This window comes from Thamnophis elegans, chromosome 17 (assembly GCF_009769535.1).
Source record: "Thamnophis elegans isolate rThaEle1 chromosome 17, rThaEle1.pri, whole genome shotgun sequence".
Taxonomy (NCBI): Eukaryota; Metazoa; Chordata; class Lepidosauria; order Squamata; family Colubridae; genus Thamnophis; species Thamnophis elegans.
This window is the reverse complement of record NC_045557.1, coordinates 9,558,794-9,578,881: the sequence shown is the minus strand read 5'-3', so window position 1 is coordinate 9,578,881 and position 20,088 is coordinate 9,558,794. Positions and strand designations below refer to the sequence as shown.

At 46.5% G+C, this 20,088-nt stretch overlaps 1 protein-coding gene across 1 annotated transcript in view; it reads right to left on the bottom strand.

Annotated features, from left to right (window-relative positions):
- Positions 1–19,330, bottom strand: part of LTBP3 (latent transforming growth factor beta binding protein 3) — a 38,292-nt gene extending 18,962 nt beyond the window's left edge. Inside the window, 16 exon segments of the mRNA XM_032234313.1 lie at positions 733–829; positions 832–866; positions 1,989–2,114; positions 5,604–5,695; positions 6,702–6,724; positions 7,309–7,393; positions 10,117–10,133; positions 13,199–13,386; positions 14,948–15,106; positions 16,006–16,033; positions 16,035–16,100; positions 16,103–16,131; positions 17,127–17,200; positions 19,035–19,054; positions 19,056–19,142; positions 19,271–19,330. Of these exon segments, the coding sequence (XP_032090204.1) occupies positions 733–829; positions 832–866; positions 1,989–2,114; positions 5,604–5,695; positions 6,702–6,724; positions 7,309–7,393; positions 10,117–10,133; positions 13,199–13,386; positions 14,948–15,106; positions 16,006–16,033; positions 16,035–16,100; positions 16,103–16,131; positions 17,127–17,200; positions 19,035–19,054; positions 19,056–19,142; positions 19,271–19,330 (1,186 nt within the window).
- Between the last annotated feature and the right edge of the window lie 758 nt (positions 19,331–20,088).

Here is a 20,088-nt window from a genome sequence, read left to right as displayed (position 1 = left end):
GACCCTCCCTTCTTCTTTGTAGCAGCCCCCTAAATATTGGAAGACTGCAATCATGTCACCACAACCTTTCTCTTTCTTAGGCCAAACACACCTAGTTCCATCCAGCCAGCATCCATCTTCATTCATCCTCCCATACATCCATCCCTCCATCCATCCTTCCTTCCATCCATCCTTCCTCCTTCCATCCATCCATCCTCCGATACATCCTTCCTTCCTTCCATCCATCCATCCTCTCATCCATCCATCCATCTTTCCATCCATCCATCCATCCATCTCTCCTCCCCTCCATCCATCCATCCATCCATCATTCCATCCTTCCTTCCATTCATCCATCCATCATTCCTTCCATCCATCCTTCCTTCCTTCCATCCATTCATCCATCCATCCTCCCATCAATCCTCCCATCAATCCATCCTCCTCCCATCCATCCTTCCACCCATCTATCTAACCTTCCACATCCATCTATCCTTCCATCTATCCATCCATTCATCATCCATCCTTCCATCCATCCTTCCATCCATCCATCCTTTCATCCATCCATCCATCCATCCTTCCATCTATTCATCCATCCATCCATCCATCCATCATTCCATCCATCCTTCCATCCATCCTTTCATCCATCCATCCTTCCATCCATCCATCCAACCTTCCATCCATCCATCCATCCAACCTTACACACACACACACACACACACACACACACACCACTCCCTCCAATCTTGGAAGTGTTACATGCGCAGGATCTGAGCCCCTTCTGCACTTTCAGCTGGTAGCCTCGGTTGCAGTGGCAATTGTACGACCCACCAGTGTTCATGCAACACGCCTTTCCCGTGGCCGCACAAGCTCCAGTTCACACTCATTTACATCTGGGGAGTAGAGGGAAGGAACGGGAATCCGAGAGTTATTTTTCCTTTTTCTATAGAATAGAATAGAATAGAATAGAATAGAATAGAATAGAAATATTGAACAGAATAGAAAATAGAACGAACAGAACAAGAATAGAATAGAATTAATAGGAATGGGAATAGAATAGAATTAATAGGACTTGACTAGAATAGAATAGACTAAATAGGAATGAGAATAGAATAGAATAGAGGAGAATGGAATGGAATGGAATGGAATAGAGGAGAGACGATAGAGGAGAGGAGAATAGAATAGAATAGATGAGATGAGATGAGAGAATAGAACAGAGGAGAATAGAATAGAATGGAATTGGATTGGAATGAATAGAATTCTTTATTGGCCAAGTGTGATTGGACACACAAGGGATTTGTCTTTGGTGCACATAAGCGCTCAGTGCAATAAGGAGAATAAAATACATTCATCAAGAGTAAAAAGATACAACACTTAGTGATAGTCAGGTTCAAATTGTACTAGGAGACCAATAAAAATAATATAATTGAAAAGTTACAAGCAACATGGTACAGTCCTAAGTGGGAAAGAGGAAGATACTAGGACAAGAGAGAAGAATAATAGTACTACAGTCTTGGTAAATTATTGACAGTGTTGTGGGATTATTTGTTAGCAGAGTGAATGGCATTGGGGAAAAACGTCCTGTGTCTAGTTGTTCTGGTGTGCAGGTGCCTATAGCGCCGTTTTGAGGGTCGGAGTTGAAACAATTTATGTCAGGCTGCGAGGGGTCTCGTCGATATTTTTCCCAGCCCTCTTTTTGACTCCTGCAGTGTGCAGGATGGAAGGCAGGTTGGTAGCCATGTTTTTTTCAATGGAAGGCAGGTTGGTAGCCATGTTTTTTTTCTGCTGTTCTGATTCTCCTCTGAAGTCTCCGTCTGTCTTGTTGGGTTGCAGAGCCAAACCAGACAGTGATGGAGGTGCAGATGACAGACTCCATCCTTCCTCTGTAGAACTGAATCAGCAGCACCTCCCCCTACAGGAGATCCTATTCCAGGGGGTTGGACTAGATGACCTCCAAGCTCCCTTCCAGCCCTCTTCTGATTGAGCTCAAACGTTGAAGGAAGCGGCCCTCTTACCTACACAATACCTGTGCTGAGGGTTCCACCGATAACCCTGGTAACACTGGCAGGTGAATCCGGATCGGGTCGGGCTACACTCCCCGTGGCTGCAAATGTTGCGCTTCCATTTGCAGATGTCCACCTCTGCATGGGGGAAGAGAGAGAAGGCAGGGAAAAACCGTCGGAAAAGAGCCACCTCGTTCCATCAATTGCTTTCTTATTTCATTTATGCTGTTTCTTTAGTATAATTGATGGGAGGGGGGACATAGAAGGAGTGAGATTGTGGAATGTATTGCTTTTCATTCTTTACTAGAAGCCAAGGTCATCCTTTTGTCTCCGCACCTGACCGGAAAGCAGCTGGGTGTGGATGCCAGCGTGGAAGAAGACGATTGGACCATGTGCTGGATTGTGGGTGTGGGGACAAGATCATGAACTTTTAACTGGGTGGTATTCTGATGTCATTTCCAGTAAGGGATTAACACAGATGTGCTAAGATGTCTGCTTTCTTAAATTGGAACCCTTAAGGATAGTTTTGCCTTGGACTCTGATTTAATTCTACATGATATGGACGCTGACAGTAAATTATACATTTTTATACATTTATAATTATACTTTTTGTTCTACGTTTTTTTAAAGGAGAAGAATACGTGCTAAAATTAAATATGCATATAGAAAAAGAATTATAAATACCATCAACATACAATGGAGCTTGCTCAGAAGCTGAAACTACACCAAGTAAAGGATGAGGAAGCGTGTGAAGTAGAGGAGACGAGGAAGAGAAGAAAAGAGGGATAGGAGAGAGAAGGGGGGACGAGGAGGAGCGAAAGGAGGAGTGGAAAGGGGAGAGAGGAGAAGGAGGGAGGAAGGGGAAGGTAGAGAATGGGAAAGGACGACAGAGGGACGGAAGGAGGTAGGGAGGGGGAGGAGAGAGGGAGAAGAAGGGATGGATAAGGTCCAAATACGGTGTATGGAGCGCAGAAGAGCCAATAATTGTTTGGGGAATTGAATTGATTGTAAACACTTAGTAATACACTATGATGTTGGCTATGTAATAGTATACATGTGATTTATGTTATGAAAGGAAAAAAAATTAAAAAGTTTATTAAAAACCACAGCGTGTGGGCTCCCTAGCCTAGCCAGTGGGGGCTGGCAGCGGTTTCGGACGGTGAGGAGGGTTGGGGAGGAACCTGGGCCAGTCCTAGAGTCTGAGGGAAGGCTCTGAGGAGGGCTCTGTGTCGGAGGCAGAGAGGGGGCCAGGGCCATCCTGCCAGTTATTGGCTGCCTTCGGAGTCGGACATCAGTGAGGCAGAAGAAACAGCTGGAGCCTGTTCCCAGTGTGCGCATGCGCAGAGTTGCCAGACAAAGGGAAAGAGCTTAAAGACACGGGCGGTCGACTCCGGAATAAAACCCCAATTTTCGTGGAACGATGAATTGGCCCCTCCATGAGAAATAAAAGAGGAGCGAAGCGGGAGTGGAGTTTGCAGGAGACCAATGTAGTTTGCTTAATTGGTTTTCGTTGACTCTCAGAGTGTTTTGCAGGAGATCGGCCTGGCAGCTCTCCAAGCCAGATAAGGTCTGTGACCATAAATCCTCCCTTGAAAGCTTTGCTGGATGTGAAGGAAGCAGGCAGAATTCACCGTCAATTAATAAAGGGGGGTTCCTGAAATTTACCAAATGGAAAAATGTTGAGAAATGGCGGTCCTGGTTCTATCTCAGAGGAAGAAGAGAAGAAACGGAGGGGGGAGTGCCTCTAAAGAAGATTCATTTAAACGCCAGACAGAGTTAGGTAAGAGAAATGAAACCTCCACCCCTGAGAATTAAAGTCAATTTGAAAAATTTTACAAGCCCGGACAACACTATTATTTCATCACCGACATTCAGAGCCAAAAGGTGCGAAGATATCTTTGTTTGGACTTGCTTATAAAAACATTTGGTAAATTTATCCAACGCGTGGCAATTGGTTTGAGAAGATTTTGCTATTGGAGAGACACAGGCTGACAGATGGAAAACGCAATTTAAAATTAGCTAAATCTGATTACATTAATTTGTAATAGATATAGCTGAATAATGACTGATATGGATAGTAATGTATATAATTTGGAACTGGCTGATAGATTGAAGAATACAACTGAAAACTAGCTAACCTAATTGCTCTTTTTTGTAACAGATAGTTGAATAATAATTGATATGATAGTAATGTATATGTGGAGTTGATATGATAAATAACAATTGGATATGAGAAAACATTTTTAGATTATACATAAAGAGTATTAACTACAATAATTATCACTATTAAAAAACTAAATAAAATCCATACAATCAAATGTTAATCAATACTGGGAAATCGTTATGATATATGATATAATACATATTATGGATGTTCAGCTAAAATAGGACATGCGGATTCTGATGATAATAGAGGATTTTTTACAAATAAGTAAATGAAATGTCAGCATGGTGTTATGGATTAATTCTTGGCATAGCTACGGATGAAGGATGTTAAAAACCACTAGGTAATTAAAACTGGAGGTATAATGATGTTGATATGGTAAATATTCGAGTTAAGATATTTGAATTAATATGAGTAATGGAAGAGAAGCACCAAAGCATGTTGTAAAACGTGATATCTTCTTTTTTTTTTATAATAGATACCTGTGTTTTGTTTTTGTTTTCCTGCCCTTGTCCCTTGTCGTTTTTGTCCTTTTTTTGTCTTTTTTTTTTATTTTTTGTTTTTTTTATTTTATTTTTATTTTTTTGCCCTTTCTTTTTGATTTTTTCTTTTCCCACCGGTTTGGGGCAGGTATTGTTCAAGCATTATTACTTTTATTAATATCTTTAAATAATAATTACAGTTAAATGAAATGGATATATACTAATGCTTGAGTTCATATGAGTCATGTTGGTTGACTGTGGAGGAGATGTACCAAAATTATCTGTAATTGATTGCCCATTTCCTACAGATGTAAAGAAAGATGCTGTACCTGTTTTAAATTAAAATTAAAAACATTTATTAAAAAAAAATAAACAAAAATAAAAGGGGTTTTGTCGGGACCAGGAATTGCTTCAGGCTAGCCCCACAAGTCTCCAACAACAACAAATCTACAGACAGATCATTCTCAACTCGTTTAACAACCGTTGCATGTATGATGGGGGCTGAAAAAAAGTGACTTACAACCCGTCCTCGTACTTCAACATCGCTGGAGCTCCTCCCCCACATGATCAACATTGTACGTCCATGTCCATTAAGTGAGTAATTTGCTCAGGAGTTTTGCCCCATTAGTTAAGCGAATCCTGCATTCCTAAATTAGTCATGCGTCATTAAGTGAATCTGGCTTCCCCATTGACTTGCTTGTCAAAGGTCGCCAAAAGGGGATGCACGGACCCGGGACACCGCCACTGTCAATAAATGTGAGTCAGGTGTCAATCATCCCAATGGAAATCACACGGCCGTGTGGGGGACGCTGCAATGGTCGTAAGTGTGAACCACGGTCATAAGTCGGCTTCTTTTTTTTTTCAGTGCCGTTTTAACTTCGAAGTCACTAAATGATGTGATTGTAAGGATTTTTTTAAAAAAATATCTTTTCTGAAAAAGAGGACGGGGGGAGGAAGGTGATGTGGGCTGATGGGGCTCACCGGTTTCTTGAGTTGGGGGCATGTAAAATTCATCCATTCGCTCCTCTTCGGGGTACTGACCACAACGGCGACGGTGGGCTTTGTGATCACCACTGCAAAGAGATTAAGCGATTTTAGCAGAGTCGGAAGGGACCTTGGAGGTCATCTAGTCCAACCCCCCACCCAAGCAGGAGACCCTTACACCATTTCTGACAGAGGGCACGCCCAGTCTCTTCTTGAAAGCCTCCAGGGATGAAACTCCCACAACTTCCCAATTCGTTCCATGGGTGGATTGTTCTCACCCTGTCAGGAAATTCCCTCCTTATTTCTAGGATGAATCTCTCCCTGGCAGTTTTCCATCCATTCTTCCTTCTCTGGCCTTCGGGTGCTTTTGGAACATAGCTTGACCCCTTCCTCCTTTCTGTGGCAGCCCTCAACTATTGGAAGATGCTCCTCCTGTCTCCCCTGGTCCTTCTCTTCCCTAGACTAGCCAAGGCCCAGTTCCTGCAACTGTTCATCGTAGGTTTAGCCTCCCGTCTCCTAATCATCTGGTTGCTCTTTTTGTAGTCTCAATATCCTTTACAGATTAACAGAGTTGGACGGGGACCTTGTAGGCCATCTAGTCCAACCCCGCCCCAAGCAGGGGACCCCCTACACTATTTCTGACAGAGGGCAGTCCCAGTCTCTTCTTGAAAGCCTCCAGGGATGAAGCTCCCGCAACTTCCGAAGGCAACTTCTGTTCCATGGGTTGATGTTCTCCCTGTCAGGAAATTCTCCTTGTTCCAGGTTGAAGCTCTCCTTGGTCAGTTTCCATCCATTCCTTCTCTGGCCTTAGGGGCTTTGGAGAATAGCATTGACCCCCTTCATCCTCTCGTGGCAGCCCTCAAATATTGGAAGATGCTCTCCTGTCTCCCCTGGTCCTTCTCTTCCCTAGACTAGCCATGCCCAGTTCCTGCAACCGTTTCATTGTATGTTTGAGCCTCCAGTCCCCTCATCATCTGGTTGCTCTTCTCTGCACTCTTTCTAGAGTTTCAAATCTTTTTTATAGCGTGGGGACCAAAACTGGATACAAGATTCTAGGTGTGGCTTTACTAAGGCTTTATGGAGTGGAATCGGTACCTCCCTTGATCTTCATTTAATCCCTCTGTCAATACAGTTTAGGATTGCATTGGCTTTTTTGGCTGCCACCCCACACGGTTGGCTCATATTTAATTGGTTGTCTATTAAGACTCCCAAGATCCCTCTCACAGTTGCTGCTATTAAACCTAGTTTATGGACACAGATGAACAGAGTTGGAAGGTACCTTGGAGGTCATCTCAGTCCAACCCTACAGCCCCAAGCAAGAGACCCCATTTCTGACAGAGGGCAGTCCAGTCTCTTTCTTGAAAGCCTCCAGGGATGAAGCTCCCAACAAGTTCCAAAGGCAACGTCTGTTCCACGGGTTGATGGTTCTCCCTGTCAGAAAATCCCTCCTTATTTCCAGATTGAATCTCTCCTTGTTCCATTTTCCATCCGTTCTTCCTTCTCTGGCCTTCAGGTGCTTTTGGAGAATTGCTGACACCCCTCCTCCTCTCTGTGGCAGCCCTCTCAATATTGGAAGATGCTCTCGTCTCCCCTGGTCCTTCTCTTCCCTAGATTTGACCTGCAACTGTTGAAAATGCCCACCCCCCCCACCACAACAAGGCTGGGGGAAACAGTCCAGAGAAGTGTTTTTCCTCTCACTCACCGGGGGATTACCGATGGACCCCAAAGTCGGGGTGTTGCCGAAAAATACCCCCCTGCTCCTCCGAAACCGTCGTCTTTCTGGGCAACTGGAGAGTTTTGAGAAGGAAAGAGAAGAAGGCAGTGAACACGAAGACAAGACTAGAGGGATTCCTCGGCTTACGACCCCCGACTGAGCCCAAAATCTAGGCTGCTAAATGAGACCTTGAGGGAGCTTGGTCTCATTTTACGATGTTCCTTGACGCAGTTGTTAAGTGAATCACGGCCATTGTTAAGTTAGTTGTGCATTTTTGAAGCAAATTACCCACTGGCTTTGCTGGTCAGGAGGTCGCAAAAGGGGACCCCGGGACACTGCGACCATCGTAAGTACAGGTAGTCCTCGACTTACGACCACAATTCAGCCCCACATTTCTGCTGTGGACATTGTTATGGGAGTCTTGCCCCCAATTACCACCTTTCTGCCACGGCAGTTAAGTGAATCACTGCAGTGCAGGGTGAATTTCAGCCGGTTCTGACAGGTTCTGGAGAACCGGTAGCAGGAATTTTGAGTAGGTTGGGAGAACTGGCAAATACCACCTCTGGCTGGCCCCAGAGTGGGGTGGAAACAGAGATTTGGTTGGTTTGGTTTGGTTTATTAGATTTATATGCCACCCTTCTCCCAAGGACTCAGGGCGGCGTACAATATTAAAAAAAAAAACATTATATCCCAAACAAACCCAATTAGAATTAACCATGACATTTTTAAGAAAATCACTTAAAATTAACAATGATCAATATTTTTTGCAATATCCTTCCCCTGGAGTGGGGAGGGAATAGGATTTTTGCAGTATCCATTCCCCTGGAGTGGGGGAGGGAATGGGGATTTGCAGTATCCTTCCCCTGGAGTGGGGAGGGAATGGGGATTTTGCAGTATCCTTCCCCTGGAGTGGGGAATGGGAATAGGGATTTTTGCAGTCTCCTTCCCCTGGAGTGGGGAGGGGAATGGGGATTTTGCAGTATCCTTCACCCTGGATGGGGAGGGAATAGGGATTTTGCAGTATCCTTCCCCTGGAGTGGGAGGGAATGAGGAATTTTACAGAATCCTTCCCCTGGAGTGGGGAGGGAATGGGGATTTTGCCAGTATCCTTCCCCTGGAGTGGGGAGGGAATGGAGATTTAAGTATCCTTCCCCTGGAGTGGGATTTTGCAGTATCCTTCCTCCAGGAGTGGGGATGGGGAATGTGGATTTTGCAGTATCCTTCCCCCGGAGTGGGGAGGGGAATGGAGATTTTGCAGTATCCTTCCCCTGCCATGCCCACAGCCACGCCCACGCAGAACCAGTAGTAAAAAAAATATGTGAATTTCACACTGCTGAAGTGGTTACGTTAGTTAAAATGATATTAAATGAATGACTTTGCTTGTCAGGAAATCGCAACGGGATCACTTGTCCGTGAATTTGCAACCTTGTCATTAATCAGTGTGAACTGAAGAGATTATGTCCAAAAATCTGTCCTTTAAAAAAAAAAAGGAACAGAATAACAGAGTTGAAAGGGACCTTGGAGGGTCTTCTAGTCCAACCCAATGTAGGAGACCCTACAGCACTTCAGACAAACGGATATCCAATCCCTCTTTAAAACTTCCAGTGTGGGAGCATTCACAACCTTCTGGGACGGCACTTCGTTCCACCGATCAATTGTCCTGCTGTCAAAAAGTTTTCTCCTCCAATTAGTTTCCATCCATTGTTTATTGTCCTGTCTTCGGGTGCTTTGGAGGAATAGGCTGAAAGCAGAAAGACCGATTCGAATGGCCTCTGGAGACCTCTGCATGTCTCCTGGGGGACTCAGGTTCTGCAGTGGGATTCATTTGGTTCGGACGAACAGGATGCTAATTTTACCACCTGGTTGTTGCAAACAGTGGCTGGCGTTACCCACCTTCCCTGCCCCTCCAAGGAGTCTCCCCACAGCCCGTTTGGATGCCAAGATAAGTGCAGGGGCTGGCGTGGAGGCTCCGGGAGGATGAAAACAGCCTGCCCGGGCTCCGGAGGCTGGAAAACAGGCCCGTTTCCAGACTCCCAGAACTTCCAGGAGGCCATTTTTTTGCCCTCCCAGAGCCCCTGCGCCAGCCCTGCCCTTATATGGCATCCCAAAACGGGCCGCATGGCGACTCCTGGGAGAGGTGGGGTGGAGGCCTCTGGAGCCCTGGGGAGGTCAAAACGCCCCACTCCATCCATGGTGAAGGAGGCCGAGTAGGCCACACCCCAGCATGGCCACACCCATCAGCAACTGGGCAGAGAATCGGTTGCTGAAATTTTTAAATCCCACCCTTGCTCAGGTCCCAATCAGCAACTTCATATTTTTCGGAGTATAGCCGCTCCTTTTCCCCCCAAAATAAAGAGGCTGAAAATCTGGGTGCGTCTTATACACTGAATACAGCATTTTTTCGGTCTCCCCAACTCCGCCACCTTCGCAAATGGCCGTGCATAGTTTTGTAGGAGGCTCTTTCAGAGAGCTCCTGGGGGCTGGGGAGGGCAGAAAATGAGCAAAAAGTCCCCATTCTTTGCTCAATTTCCCCCCCCCCCGAGCACTTCCTAAAGGCTATCCATGCCCCCCCCCTTTTTTTTTTTTGCAAAAACGGGCCGTTTTCACGAAAACGGGCCGTTTTGGGGAGGTTTGCAGAGTGCAAAACTTTTTTTTTAAAGTTTCACTCTTCAAAACCTTGGTCTGAAAAATACGGGTATCTGAGGTTGAGTTATATTTGAAGGTGGCCATTCCTTATTGCTTTCCAGATGTTTTATTTTACCTCTTCCACAGTTCTTCTGTCCATCCAACACTTACCATCGCTGGCGTAACAGCTGGAAAACCAAACCAGAGATAAGGTGAGGATTAGGACTTTTGATGGGAACAAAGGCCTGTGCGAACACACCCCATTCTTCTACTGATCAAACAAGGACGAGTCACAGAATAACAGAGTGGAAGGGACCTCGAGAGGTCTTCTAGTCCAACCCCCCTGCTTAGGCAGGAAACCCTATGCCATTTCAGGACACTCGGTGGTCCAATTTCTTCTTTAAAAACCCCCAGTGATAGACTACGCACAACTTAGGGAGGCAAGCTGTTCCACTGATTACAATAGTCCTCGACTTACGACCACAATTGAGCCCGAATTCGTGCTGCCCAGTGAGACAGTTGTTAGTGATCACTGCCATTGTTCCATTAGCAACATGGTTGTTAAGTGAATAAGGCTTCCCCCCATACTGCAACAGTCATAAATATCTCAATTTTGGTTATTGACCATGAGAGGCTGCACGGTCATAAGTGTGAAAACCATCATAAGTCACTTGTTCAGTGTTGCTGTAACTTCAAGCGGTCACTAAAAAACTGTTGTAAGTCGAGGACTAACTGCAATTATTCTCACGGTCAGGAATTCCTCCTATTTCTAGCTTTGTTTTCTCTTTATTACGGTAGTTTTCAACCAGGCTGAAACTGCTCTTCTTTCCCTTTCTTTTTCCTTCCTTCTTTCCTTCCTTCCTTTCCATCCTTCTTTCCTTTCCTCCGTCCTTTTTTTCCTTCCAAGCCTCTTCTCTTCCTTCCTTCTCCTTCCTGTCTGTTCTCCTTCCTTTTTCTTCCTTCTTTTCCTTCCTTCCTTCCTTCCTTCCTTCCTTTCCTTCCTTCCTTTCCTTCCTTCCTTCCAAGATCTCACCTTCCTTCCTTCCTTTTCTTCCTTCCTTTTCTTCTTCTTTTTCCTTGCTCCCCCCTCCTTTTCTTCCTTCCTTTTCTTCTTTCCTTTTTCTTCCTTCCGTCCTCCTCCTTGTGTCTTTCTTTCTTCCTTCCTTTCCTTCTTTTCCTTCTTTTCCTTCCTTCCTTCCAAGCTATCTCTCCTTCCTTCCTTTCTGTCCTTCCTTCCTTTTTTCTTCCTCCCTCCTTCCTCTTTTCCTTTTTTTCTGTTTCCTTTCTTCTTCCTCTCTTCCTTTCCATCCTTCTTTCCTTCCTTCCATCTTTCTTCCTTCTTTTCCTTTTCTTTTTTCTTCCTTCTTTTCCTTCCTTCCTTTCCTTCCTTTTCCTTCCTTCCTTCCAGCTATCTCTCCTTCCTTCCTGTCCTTCCGTTTTTTTTCCCCTTCCCTTCTTTTCTTTCATTCCTTCCTTCCCTCCCTCCCCCCTCCCTCTCTCCTTCCTTCATTCTTTCATATATCCCTAACAACCAGTGTCCAATCCAGTACCATTGTGGCATTTTTTCGAAAAGCTTATAAAAAAAACGCTAAGCAAATATTATTTTTACGCACTGCTCTCCGGCTGGAGAGATTGCAAATGAGTGGCATTCCTATCGTTCCAGGGACTAGAAACTTGTTTGATTTTTCACATAGGGCACACCTCTTCAATCATAAAGTCCAAGAATGTGATTTTTTTTTTAAAAGAAATAACTCCTCCACAGTTTAAAAAAAAAATCTGCCAGTTATAAAGTCCAGAAATATTCTTTCTTCTTTAAGACTGCAGTAAATCACTTGGATTTTTTTGGGCTGGCAGTAAACCAAGTCAAATAACTAACTGCAACTTATAAAAAACAGCTTTCAACTCTCAGCAGAAGCGAAGAAGTCTGAAATGAAAAGTCTCAAATCCGGCTTAGATATTTTTTTCCTTATCTGGGAGGATTTTTCACTTTGCAAACAAGAAAAGTTTCTAGCCCTCATGCCATTGAAGGGCAAACTGCATGAATGCAACGTGGCAAGATGAAAGGCAAAAGCTCCCCCCCCCCTTTTACACTGGTTGTGTTACAGCTGAGTTGCGATGGGAGTAGTTAGAAAAGGAACATGACTTTAAAAATCACAACCAAGCCAGGGAATAAATGCCTGGTTTTGGGGCAGCTGAGATTAAGGCATAGGGAACAAAATTAGGCAGAAAAGCAGAATACAGAAACACAGAATCAAAAAGGAACCTTAATAGCGTTTCTACTTGAATTAAAAAAAAATTTAAAATATTGGATTCCCAAAGTGACATGTGAAGCCATGTCGCCTGGCACATGTATCTGGCAGATCTCCAAGCCAGACTAAGGTCTGTGACGTAAATCATCCCTTGAAAGACTTGGCTGGAGGTGAATGAGCTGAATTCACCATCAATTAATCAAAGGGTTTTTTTGTTGGGATCAGGATGTTGGCTTCAGGCTCTTGGGAAGCCTCGGTCAGAATCCCAGCTCAAAAAACTAGTTGGACTTAGTGAAATTTCGTGACAATAGTATGGTTAAAGAAAGAATTGAAAATGATAATAATGTAACATATGTACTGGTATAAACAAGTCGTAATTGGATATGAATATTGAATGCTACCTATGAAAGGAAGATGGGAAATGGTTGGTTACATATAAAGATTAATAAAAAGAATTAAATTATGATAAGGATATAGTCAAATAAAGGAGAGATAACGATAACAATGTATTATAGGTATGGGTACAACAGGGGAAATTGGATGTAAATTGTAAACAATGATTTGGAAAGGAAGATTAGAAACCTTTGTTACTAAATGTTATTGATGTTACTAGAATAGGCCATAAGAATCGTGTTATTGGGATACTAGAAATAGCAAATGAGATGCCAGGTATGTGGTTATGTCTTGAATTTTGGTATGTTTTATGATGAAGGACGTTTAAACAATTATAGTCAACTGAGAATGGGGGTAGGATGATGGTAATAGTACAAATATATTTGATTTAAAATACTAGAAGACTATGACTCATGGGTGACTGTGAAAGCAATGCATGAAAATTTTTTGTAACCAACTGACACACTTTTACAGTATGTAAAGAAAGAGGATTTTTTTTGTGTTGTGTCTGTTTTGAAAATAAAATAAAAAACTTTTATTTAAAAAAAAAAAGAATACCAGCTCAACCAGAAACTTGTTGACTTCCCTTCCCCGGCGACTAATGAACCAACCTTCCGCTTCCTGGGAGTCGCTGTCCATGGCGGGAGGGGTGGGGGGGCTCCGGCCGCGGTGGTGGCAAGTCGCTCGTAGCATCCGGGTGGATCTGGAGTACGAACTCGCTCTGTCTGGATGGTCAGAGTTTGGTGCAAGGTTTGAATGTGGTAGCCTCTCCCTGCAGGGCAGATTTCTCGGAATGCCAGCATTCAACCGGGAGAGCAAAAACGAGAGAACGTTAGAAGCTCCTTCAGCCCCGCAGGTAGATTTGCGTGGTGAAATAAGGGACGGAGGGACAGAGAACGAGAGGACGGAGGAAGGAAAACGGGAGCTGCAGTGGAAAAGGGGCAACAGGGGAGATGATGGCCAGGACAATATGGCAAAACAGAGATAGAGCAATACGCCGGGAGACTTATATACCGCTTCACGGGCTTCACAGCCCCCTCTAAGCGGTTTACAGAGTTAGCCTCTTGCCCCCCAACAATCTGGGTCCCCATTTTACCCATCCTTGGAAGGACGGAAGGCTGAGTCAACCTTGAGCCACTCAGGATCAAACTGCTGGCAATGGGCAGAGTCAGCCTGCAATTCTGCATTCTAACCACTGGGAAGGAAGGAAGGAAGGAAGGAAGGAAGGAGGAAGGAAGGAAGGAAGGAGGAAGGAAGGAAGGAAGGAGGAAGATGGGGTGATGGAAAGGTTGGGTGGAAAGAAGAAAAAAAGCAAGCAGAGAGAGGCAGATAAGGAGGAAGGAAGGAGAAAAAAGGAAATAGAGAGAGAAGGAGAAAGAAGAAATAAGTAAATACTGAAGGAAGGAAGGAAGGAAGGAAGGAAGGAAGGAAGGAAGGAAGGAAGGAAGGAAGGAAGGAGTGAGTGATGGAAAGGTTGGGTGGAAAGAAGTAAAAAGCAAGGAGAGAGAGGCAGATAAGGAGGGAAGGAGAAAAAAGGAAATAGAGAGAGAAGGAGAAAGAAGTAATAAGTAAATAGGACGGAAGGAAGGAAGGAAGGGAGGGAGGGAGGGAGGGGACTTAGTTCTTAGACTTATATACCGCTCCACAGTGCTTTCCAGCCCTCTCTAAGCGGTTTACAGCCTCTTGCCCCCACAATATAGGTCTCCATTTTACCCACCTCGTAAGGTTGTAAAGGTGATCTCATAACCTCAGGACACAGGGGGTGGTCATAAGTACGAACCAGTTGCCAGGGCGTCTGAATTTTGATCACAGGAGCACACTACCAAGGGTGCTCAGAAGGGCCATGAGCGTGAAAAACGGCTGTAAGTGGCTTTCCCAGCCCCTTTGTAACTTTGAAACGGTCCCCTAAATAGCAATAGCAATAGCAATAGCAGTAGACTTATATACCGCTTCATAGGGCTTTCAGCCCTCTCTAAGCGGTTTACAGAGAGTCAGCATATGCCCCCAACAATCTGGGTCCTCATTTTACCCACCTCGGAAGGATGGAAGGCTGAGTCAACCCTGAGCCGGTGAGATTTGAACCGCTGAACTGCTGATCTAGCAGTAGCCTGCAGTGCTGCATTTAACCACTGCGCCATCTCGGCTCTTATAAATGCACTGGTGTAAGTCGAGGACCCCCCGTAGCCCATCCCGAGCAAGGGAAAGGAGCCCGGTGTTCAAAAGACAATACCGAGCGAGGACACGGAGAGGGAGATCCGAGCCACAAGCAGGACAGAGAAGCAAGATGATCCGAGCGGATGAATTCAAGGGAGCCGACCAAGCGCCCTTCCCGTCCCCGCCCACCGGCCCTTCCACTCACCCGTTCCCTCGGCCGGGGCATCGCTCGCAGTGGTCGCCCCAGGCTTTGCCCACGCTGCAGCAGCAGGTTTGCCGAGTCAGCTTGGTGGAGAGCTGATGTTGGCACGTTTGCTCGGGGCTCACCAGCCGATAACATGAACTCCTTTCCCCGGCTTTCTCCGCTGGCCTCCCCCGAAAAAAGAGAGACAGAGAGGGAGATCAGAGGAGGCAGAGGCTTTCCCAGGGAGAGGGAGGGAGAGGGGGGAGAGAAAAAGGGAGAGAGGGAGGGAGAGAGAGAGTAAGGGACGGAGGGAGGGAGAGAAAAGGAAGGAGGGAGGGTGAGATGGAGAGAGGGAGAGGGGGAGAGAGGGAGGAAGGGAGAGAAAGAGTGGGAGGAAGAGAGGGAGGAAGATAAAGAGAGGAAGGGATGGAGAAAGAGGGAGGGAGAGAGAAAGAGGGATGGGCAATGAGAGGGAGAAAGAGAGGTAGGGACAGAGAGAGGGGAAAGAGAGGGAGGGAGGGAGAGGGGAGACGAGAAAGAGTGGAGGCCGATAAAGCGAGGAAGGGATGGAGACGAAGGAAGAGGAGGGAAGAGAGAAAGAGGATGGGCAATGAGAGGGAGAAAGAGAGGTAGGGACAGAGAGAGGGGAAAGAGAGGGAGGGAGGGAGAGGGGGAGAGAAAGAGAGGGGAGGGAGAAAGAGAGGTAGGAAAGGAAGGAGAGAGGGCAGAGAAAGAGGAGGGAGGGAGGAAGAAAGAGGAAGGAGCAGAGGAAGAAAGAGAGGGAGGGAGAGGGGGAGAGAAGAGAGAGAGGGAGGGAGAGGAGGAGAGAAAGAGGGGGAGGGAGAAAGAGGGAGGGAGAGAGGAAAGGGAGGGAGGGACAGAGAGGTGGAGAGAAGAGGGAGAAAGAGAGGGAGGGAGGGAGAAAGAGGGAGAGAGAGCGGAGGCACTAAGAAAGGAGAGGGAGAGAGAGAGGGAGGGAGGGAGAGAAAGGGAAAGGAGGGAGGGATGTAGAGGGAGGGAGAGGGAGAGGGAGAGAGAGAATCAACTCTACCCACACCCCAACCTGTTGATGATACATACGCACACAGTGGGTGCGGGAAGGTCCCAAAACACTGTCCTGGTTTACACGCACAACGGAAGCTTCCTTGGGTGTTCAAACACTCCCCCTCCTTGGCACAACGCCTTGCATGGCACACTCATTGATGTCTGTGGGGTGGGGAAAAAAGGCCCAAAATGACTATCCATCACTGTAGCTCTTGCGATTCCACTCTCCGAGGAGGGGGAGCTGGGACTGAAAAGCCTGATTCCCCGGCATTCAAACATCCATCTGGTCGCATTCCTTCCCCCAACCTCCTATTTGCAAATATATCCTCCAGATGCAGAAGAGAGGAGTTGTTCCTGAGAACTCCTCCGAGGTGACTTATCCCCAACGCAGAGGCCACCTCAAGTCCCATGAGCTGTTCTGGCCGAGGCTTCCCAGAGCCTGAAGCCAACTCCTCCTCCCCACAAAAACCCCTTTTATTAATTGACTGTGAATTCTGCTCCTTCCCATCCAGCAAAGGTCTTTCAAGGGAGGATTTACGGTCACAGACCTTATCTGGCTTGGAGATCTGCCAGGACGATATCTGCAAAACGTGGCCAGGAGTCTCAGAGAGTCCCGAATCAATGAAGCGAACTAATGGTCTCCTGCAAACTCCACCTCCCCTTTTGCTCCTCTTTTATTTCCTCTGGGAGGGGCCATTCACCATCCACCTGTGGCCTTCCTCCCAAGTCGACCCCTGTTCTTTAGTTGTTTCGTTTGTTCTGGGCCACTCTGTGCATGCGCACCCTGGGAACAGGCTCCAGCTGTTCTTCTGCCTCACTGATGTCTGATTCTGAAGGCAGCTGATCACTGTCAGACGGCCCTGGCCCCCTCTCTGGCCTCCGACACAGAGCCCTCCTCAGAGCCTTCCCCAGACTCCAGGACTGGCCCAGGTTCTTCCCCAACCCTCCTCACTGCATGAGTATGCCACCAGCTCCACTGGTGGGCCACAACAGTGCCACACTCTGATAGAAAGGGAGAGCTGAGCAGGACTCAAACTCAGGGTCAAAACAATTGGAAGCAAGGGCACCCGTGAGAGCGGATTTTATTTTCACCGACATTCAAATTCGAAACACACCCATGTGGAACTTAAGTACACAGCCCGTTTGTGAAGGCTTACCCTGGCAGTGAGTGCTGTTGAGTCGCTTGTATCCCTGCGGACATCGCTTCCCATCGTCTTTTGCACCCCCAGATCTGGGGGAAAAAAAGAGCACACAGCGAGAATTTACCGTACTTTTCAGAATATAAGACGCGCCTAACATTTGGGGAGGAAAACAAAATCGGCCTCTGCCTTCCGGCAATTTGCCTCCTTGCAGTAAAACAGCAAACAGCCTGTTTCAGTTTCAGCTTCAGCACAGCCTGATTAGCACAAGCAGCTGATTGTTGGTTGGATCAGCCTCCCGACGGTTAGCTGTTTCAGGCTGCGGGGATGCCATTGCCTATTGCCGCCTCTGTGCGCCCTATTTTATTCCCGTTAGGGGGGGGGATCGGAATGGGTGGAAAATGGGACGTGCAGAGCAGAGGTGGGTTCCTACCAGTTCGCACCTATTCGGTAGAACCGGTTCGTCAAATCTAACCGAACCGGTTAGAAGAGGTTCCACCAGTGGACCCGGAAAGCAGGCCACACCTACAGAAGAGGTTCCAATTTTTTTTTGAAACCCACCATTGGTGGGTGTGTAATGTCCCGCAGTTATCTACGCATTAATCATGATCTAGTAATATTTCCTTATACATTTTAGGGACCTTTCCTTACATAATTGGTATTTTCTTTCATACTTTTGGATTTCTAATCTCTGTTTCCGTTAGCTGGCAATTGCTAAAACCAATCCCACGTGAAAAAGTATCAAAGCCTTCTTGATTTTAATTGTCAATTTATTTATTCCTGCACATTGTAATATGTATTCATTTACATAGCTCTGTTTTCCCACTGTTGTGCAAACACAATTCCAGCAGCTGCTAACATGTGTAAAATTAAATATATATTATACTTCCTTTCAAATAGCCAACAAAATATTTCTGGTTTTAATTCCATATATTGCTTTACGATTGCTTCTAACCACTAACTTCTGAATAGCTACTTGGACCGACCTAAGTACTAATTCGTAATTTCATATCCGGTCACATGGGTGGCAAGCCACTCCCTTCCGGTCACATGGGCAACAAGCCACTTCCATCCAGTCACATGGGTGGCAAGCCACCTCCCATCCAGTCACATGGGCGGCAAGCCACTCCCATCTGGTCACATGGGCAGCAAGCCACTCCCATCCGGTCCACATGGGCGGCAAGCCACTCCCATCCGGTCACATGGGCGGCAAGCCACTCCCATCTGGTCACATGGGCAGCAAGCCACTCCCAACCAGTCACATGAGTGGCAAGCCACTCCCACAAAGGAGGCCACACCCACACGGTAGGTTCCAACAATTTTTGAAACCCACCACTGGTGCAGAGGCCAAAAATGGAGCGTGCGGAGGTGGCAATGGTAATCCCTGCAGCCTGAAACAGCTGATGGTTGGGAGGCTGATCCAACCAACAATCAGCTGCTTGTGTTGATTAGGCTGTGCTGAAACTGAAACTGAAACAGGCGGTTTGCTGTTTTACTACAAGGAGTCAAATTGCTGGGAGGAAGAGGCCAAAGGGTGGGAGGCGACGGGTGGGCGGAACTACATTCGGTGTATAAGATGCACCCAAATTTTCACTCTCTTTTAGGGGGGGGGAAAGTGCGTCTTGTACTCCAAAAAATACAGTACGTTTCTAACTTAACCACTGCGACGATTCACTTAACAACTGTGGAGCAAGAAAGATCGTAAAATGGGGCAAAATTCAATGAAGAAAACATCCCCCCTAGCCAGAGATACACTGACTCCATCTGTGTCGAGTCACACTTGGCCAAATAAAGTATTCAATTCAATAATTCTATTTTTCAGGCATCCCCAGAATTCAGGCAACCTACGCTAGGATCGCTGGGTGGTGCGAGGTCCCCGAAGGGCACCAGGAGAGGGGTGGGGGTGGGGAAGGGATGGAAGCTTACACCTGCAGTTGGGGGCACTGTGTGGCACTTGCTCTGGCCCCAGGAGGTGCCGATGCTGCCGCAGCAATCTTCCTGCTTCGTAAGGACCCGAAGTGGGTTACTCCCACACTGGCAGTCCCCACCGGAAGGAAAAGAGAGAAAGATTTTTTTTTTAAAAAAGGACTAAATTCACTAATTCTGTCCTGAAAAACCAAGCTACCAAAGTTCTCTATTTCACACCCCATTCCTGCGCCAACCAACATTCTCTCAGACTGGGTGGTGACACAACAGCGAATCAGCTCATGTATTTTAAGCATCTAGTCCTCAGTGAGGACATGTTTTACATCGGGCTACCACACATGCCGTATTAGCTAAAACAGGACTGGGAATTTTGGGAGTTAGTCTGTTAGGAGGTTACAGGCTGTTTTCTTCATAGTTTTGTGTCAATCCGCCGTCCCCTTAAGCCACTGTACATGTGTGCGTGTATCACACAGCATTTGAGATTGGTGTGTGTTGCTTCACAGCTGTGAAATTTAATGCGGAGTGGGAATAAAAGTAAATTTAATCCTGTGATCCAGTCAAAATGGTGTTTTCCCCCCAAACTTTAAGAGGGGTGGGCTTCAACTCCCAGAATCCCCCAGCCAGCTTGCTTTAAGGTGGGTGGGCTTCAACTCCAGAATCCCCCAGCCAAACATGCTTTAAGAGGGGTGGGCTTCAACTCCAGAATCCCCAGCCAACATGCTTTAAGAGGGGTGGGCTTCAGCTCCCAGAATCCCCAGCCAACATGCTTTAAGAGGGGTGGGCTTCACTCCAGAATCCCCAGCCACATGCTTTAAGAGGGGGTGGGCTTCAACTCCCAGAATCCCCAGCCAACATGCTTTAAGAGGGGTGGGCTTCAACTCCAGAACCCCAGCCAACATGCTTAAGAGGGGTGGGCTTCAACTCCCAGAATCCCCCAGCCAACATGCTTTAAGAGGGGTGGGCTTCAGCTCCCAGAATCCCCCAGCCAACATGCTTTAAGAGGGGTGGGCTTCAGCTCCCAGAATCCCCTAGACGGTGCTTTAATGTGGGTGGG